The sequence below is a fragment of the Asterias rubens genome, chromosome 17, assembly GCF_902459465.1.
Source record: "Asterias rubens chromosome 17, eAstRub1.3, whole genome shotgun sequence".
NCBI lineage: Eukaryota > Metazoa > Echinodermata > Asteroidea > Forcipulatida > Asteriidae > Asterias > Asterias rubens.
Window position 1 is genome coordinate 11,783,609 of NC_047078.1, and position 5,892 is coordinate 11,789,500.

General features: G+C 37.8%; 1 protein-coding gene across 4 annotated transcripts in view; it reads left to right on the forward strand.

Moving 5' to 3' along the window:
- Nucleotides 1-5,887, forward strand: part of LOC117301345 (neural cell adhesion molecule 2-like) — a 37,105-nt gene extending 31,218 nt beyond the window's left edge. For 3 of the 4 annotated variants that reach the window (XM_033785258.1, XM_033785262.1, XM_033785260.1), the window contains 5 exons: nucleotides 9-213; nucleotides 848-871; nucleotides 2,581-2,637; nucleotides 4,022-4,057; nucleotides 4,841-5,887. In XM_033785258.1, the coding sequence (XP_033641149.1) occupies nucleotides 9-213; nucleotides 848-871; nucleotides 2,581-2,637; nucleotides 4,022-4,057; nucleotides 4,841-4,956 (438 nt within the window). In that variant the 3' untranslated portion in view covers nucleotides 4,957-5,887. The remainder of the gene's footprint in view (nucleotides 1-8; nucleotides 214-847; nucleotides 872-2,580; nucleotides 2,638-4,021; nucleotides 4,058-4,840) is intronic. The other variant, XM_033785261.1, reaches the window with a different exon arrangement.
- Nucleotides 5,888-5,892: the final 5 nt, after the last annotated feature.

Below are 5,892 nucleotides of genomic sequence, written 5' to 3' on the forward strand. Positions count from 1 at the left end.
ACATACAGTCTACAAAAGACAGACGAAAGGTTTACTCATTAGAAGATGAGAGTAATTTTCTTGAAGAGGTCATGTTCCCAGACTCCACCAAGGCTCAGCAATACTGTGTCCTGAATGAACTTCGATATAATGCGACCTATGACATCCAGCTCTATGCGGTCAATGAATACGGAGATGGTGATGCCGTAAATTTAACGATTTACACCGCTCTGGGTAAGTCCCTTCAAAATATTTGAGAATACAAGCTAAAAAGTAGTTCCACTATTAAAGGAAGTCGACTACATTATTTCTTAACAGCGGCAATTTGGAAACTTTGCAATCTCAGTTTGAGTTGTGTCTATATCTAAATATTCAGTACTTTTTATGTTTAGTCATGCTTCTTGTAATTTCTTCACAAAACCGAGATTTCTATGGAGGTCCCAGTCGCTTGTGTGAAATGGCTTACACGGAGTTCGCCCATTTCTGAAACAGCCTTGTACTTTACCGCTGCAATAAGTTTGACAATACTTAAGTATTCTGCCTTTTCTGAAATTCATGGAACAGAATTTACTAAAACAGATTAGATAGATATAAAATGAATAATCAATGCAAAACATGTCAGAATTAAATCAGAATTTCATGCAACTTCGATGACCAACTGAGTCCACATTTCCACAGACTTGTTAATTTATGCATATTATGTTGGGATACACCAAGTGTGAATACTGGTATTTGTCGACAAAAGGTGTTCAGTGCCTTTAAAATGAATCTTAGTGCTTTGTGAAATCAAGCTACTGATATAATGTGTATTAAATTGTTATGTTGTACGCACCATTGCACTTCCTGCACACTACACTCAACCCGATAGCCAAGAGTGATAGCAACATCACAGGTAATGTCACACCCACAAGCACACAATGACAATTGCTGTTTGTTCTTTATTTTAATAGGCATTCATTATGCGATCTGTCCGTACAAAAGGCAAAATAAAAAGCATGTTCTGCGTCCCCTTTTCCTTTTTTTTAATTTTCTTTTTTAACGAAAAAGGGTAAATGTTAACGATCGCCGACGAAATTAGCACTTTTTGAAAAAAAAATAGCCCAGCAGGTTAAAAAATGTATCGGGCGGCCATTTTGAAAAAGGGGGCCCTCAATTAAAAAAAAAAAAAAAAAAATCGATTTCACAAAGAGTTTAGGACTTAGGACTAGTCTTAGGAGATATACCAAATGTATGCGTAGTCCTAAGTTAGGATGAGTAACTGGTCCTAACTCAAGATAAGACTAGTCCTAACTCTTTGTGACATCGACCCCAGGACGCTCAACATGTTTATTTGTTTTGCCCAATGCATGATTTTTGCTATTGACTTATAAGCCACTTTTTGCAAGGTTGCTGTGTGTTGCTAATTCTCATCGCAAAAGTCCGCTTTCATTAGCTTCTATAGCAACCTTTACCCGTTTGAATCTGTGTTTGGTCACTAAGAATGTCCTTGACGTCATTAAAGTCAAGAACAATATTTTTCAAATATTAATGCAATGATGTTGCAACAGATTGCAGCTTTGATATAATAATTGCTGATAAACACATGCTTTGATGAAATGCAATAAAATATTGCTTGGCGTACGCTTACTTATTAATTTGCATGTTTTAACAGCCTTCTTGATTTGATAGTCTAACACTAACTTTATCTTTAGAACTAACACTTGTTAAGGGAAGATTTAGATAAGTTTGATGTTCTTTTCTTTGGGTGCGTTCGTTTAGCTCCCCCGGGTCGACCCCGGTGAGTGGCGGTTTTTTTTCCCAGGACGAACGTGTGCAGATAATTACCCACGTTCGTCCTGGAAAAAAAAAACGCCACACACCGGGGTCGACCCAGGGAAGCTAAACGAACGCACGTGATATCTGGGGGAGTGCAACATCTGGGGGTGCCGCGGGCGCATAACTTAAACAAATCTTCTATCTTTCTTAACTTCCCGAGGAGCATCAATCCTCAATGATTATAATTGTTAACAAGGGGTCAAACAAACAGTATACCGTGACGTGGCTGTGACAATGTTTGCCCGATAAAACGCTATTATAGTAAGAACTTAGTATTATTTGTATGACATGTATCTAAAACGCAAGCATCGGCCACGTTAAAAAAAATCCTTATCTTTGACTGCCTAAAGTTGGACATACCCAAACAGCCCCTTCGAGGTACAAGCTTCAGTTTCAAATACGCGGGCTAAATATTTTAGGTCAAAATGAAATAAAGTTTGGATTAGTGCGTAGCCCTTACAATGTGTGGTTATTATATGGGGATTGTATCATAGTAAAGCGCGCCTCCAATAGTTTGTCAATGGAAAGGTATTCTTTAAAATATCGAGGATGTAAAGGATTCAGTGTCCAAGAAAACGAGTTTTAATTGTTCTTCAGTTAAAATCCCCTTCCCATCCCCACACGTCAACAGAACAAAAACGTGTTTAATATTAATTTCCTTTATTCCGCCTCTACTATCTTTGAGTTGTTGTCATAATGTCTACTAACATTGTTCAACTTATGGTTTTGTTCTATGGACTTACTGCCATTTCTGTATTTTCTGATCTTGCTTTTATTCGTTTGCAGAAGAAACAACGACACCTAACGATGTAGCTATCCAGGGGTCTATATCATCATCGTCAAGTAAGTCATTATCATTAAAATTTGTCTTTTCCTGACCAATTTAAACTTAATCCACTTAATAACAACCAGCCTCTATGTTATTTGGAAATGAATGCTCCGCTGAACCAGCATTCAAAATCAAAAGAAGTAAAGAGACTTAACTTAATTTCACCTGTTTAGCAGTCATTGGTCAAATAAGATCAATCAACTTCATATAACGACGTAAGATTTATTCAATTTCGTAAACGCGCCAGCTAGTCAACGTTTAACTTCTTCAAAAACGTAGTAGAAAATCAACTTAAGAATGTTCAAAGTGTTGTCTTGAATATCTATAAATGAATTCGAATTCTAAAAGGGAAAAAAATCATGACTGTGTGCATGAAAAAGAAGCTGAATGCATTACAAAGATCTACAACTGGGTAGAAGAATGGGAAGGCATTGCATTCAGCTCCTATAGTATATATTCAACTCATGCCTACATCCTTAAGGACTGTGAAGGATGGAACCCTATCAGCCCCAGGAGTAGGTGGCAACCGTGCCCCTGGTGGAAGTGGATCTGGGTCGACAGAACAAACCAGTTAGGTGTAGCCCTCACCTTAAAGTTATTCCGTCCTTGTGATGTTAATTTACTTAAATGCTCATTATTATCCACTTTATCATGCATACTTCCCTATCAGTATGTGGGCGATAATGACAATCAAAATAATTATCTGTATGTTACGTTTGTCACGTAAAACTGCGGCCGGAAACTGACAACAACAGCTGAACTTTGCAATACAGATGAATCTATTGCAATATTTATAAGTATCTCAGATTGCAGAGGAAGTAGGTTTGGTAACCACTGAATGACTGATTTACTTTCTCATAAACCGTTAAAAATACTGCGGCTATCTGTTTTTTCTTCGATTTCACTATTTTGTGTTAAGTATCGGTCACTGCTAACCGATTTTACATAAGGCTCAAACACCATTGCAATACATGACTTGAAACGTCATCAGCATTTTCCTTTGGCAAACAGTTTGTGTAGGATATTCCAAGGTTTATTTATTTCCACAGTTGTATCAAGAACCAAAAGATAGTATCCACTAAAAGAAAGTCATTGCAAAATGCAAAGTATACATTTCACAATATAGGTTTGAAGAACAAAGCTGACACTGTGGAGAGATCCATGTAGGAAGCAAAGCGTTGAGAACTAAATAATATTAACTGAACCAAAGAGGATCGTGGTCGAGTCGAGCCACCATTGAACAAAATATAAAACAAAGAAGTGTTGCATGAATAAAAAATAATACTCAGCTAATACTAGTCTAGAGCTACGACCAATAAACAGTTGGCTAGGAACACAAACATACAAAAACAGTCTTAAGTGATATGACTGTTGTTGATTTATTTCTTTTTCTTACAGAGGGCACCAAAGAAAGAGAGGACCCCGATCAACCCGGTAAGTATGATTTGTGGGAGCAACACGGCCTGGCCCCTTTTATTGGGCTCTCAAATATCTCTACTGTACATTATTTTGAGGCCATATGGCTATCAAATTCGAATGAGGCCAACGCTTGGTTTTCTTCCCCTACAAACTAGGTTTGTTTGTTCGCCACAGATATCTCTTCTCCAGTTATTCCCCTGCTGTGACATTGACGACTATGTTTACAAAACAAACGTAATCATAATTGTTGATTTAATCTATTCACCGACGCGTGCTAGCACTGTATACTCTGCAGTACTTTTACAAGTTATTTTATAAAACAAATACAGGCATTATTACTCGGGTGTGATTCGAACACGATCTTTGGGCAGTTCGTAAACAAAACCTCGCCAATCAAGACTACCTTTGTTATCGTTTATCGTCAGCTCTTATTCGTCACGAGCAACACATGATGCTTGATTTTTTTGATGTTTTCTTTTTGTCTTCCAAAAAAAAAAGTTAATGGCCTGACGACGTTTCGATCCTTGCAGCGTCTTTCTCTTTAGCCTAGAAAGACTAGGGTCGAAACGTCAGGTCATTAACTTTTTTTTGCATATACCCTCGGACCTTACGGTTCGTTAAGTTGTTTGATATATGGATCCTTTCCTTAATCCCTTTCCCCCTCTCTTTTTCTATAAATGGGTATGTATTTGTTTGTACTTGTTTTATGCCTCTGAAGAAGGTCCGGATTGGATCGAAAGCTAAGGCCATCTACCCTATTCATTATAAATATATATATATATATATATTTTTTTCCAGCAAAAAGCTGGCAGAACACCGATGGAGGGAATACAGCACCCTCAACCAGAGCCACTCTAGTCACAACCTTGACGTCATTGATTATTCTTCTCCGATGCATAGATTTCTACAAGTGAGTCTCGTCATCAACCTGGTAACGAGGTAGCTTCGCTACACGAGGTTGACATAGAGAATCTGTATTGTTTTCTGCTTTGAAACATTGATACATCGCACCTTGATTTTAGGTTAAATTTGTATGTCTTAAAACTTATTGTGGGACAACCACAGTAGAAAAGCTCTGAGGCGCTAGCTACCAAAAAGAGTGGCTTTCATATTCGATAATGACACTGATTTATTTGAAAACATCCGGAATTAAACTATCGGGCTTAATTATTAATAACTAAAAAAAACACTGTGCTAATAAAAACAATTTTACAGACTCTTGGTTAGGTGGCATACTCAAAGGAAAGTTATGTTCCCTGACACCCTGTCCCACTTGCGGGTAAATAGCATGCCCTGAAGCAGTACTGTAACATTTAAGAAGTGCCCAATTCTGCGCTTATGATTGTCATTTTCAGCTCATAGGGGAGAAATGCCCGGTAACTTTTGGAGTATGCATGCGCACATCAAGCAAACAAATCCATGATTTTTTGTAAAAGTGAAATACGCTTGAACGTAAGCGCGGAAGTCCTTGATTCCGAAAACGCCGATTCTTTGGGTAAAAGCATCCAACGATAATAGGCCCGAACCATTTTAAAGCCTCGCAGTAACAAAAAAGTTCCCACACATCAACAAAGACAGCTGTTGACCAGGGCCCAAGTGTATAAAGCCTTTAAGCACAAAAACTAGCCTAGCACGGACAATATTGCTAAACAGAAATAGGTAATTGCGACTGGTGCACTACTCAATGTTTGCTTAGCGGAGAAAATTGCTGAGTGGTATTTTCTGCTTATTAAACAAGCTTGATAAACTTGGCCCCTAGGGGTGCACTAGATTTGAGAATTCTCTATCAAAGGGATCATTTATGCAAATGTATTGTACTTTAAAGGCAGGAACATAAACCAAAAATACAA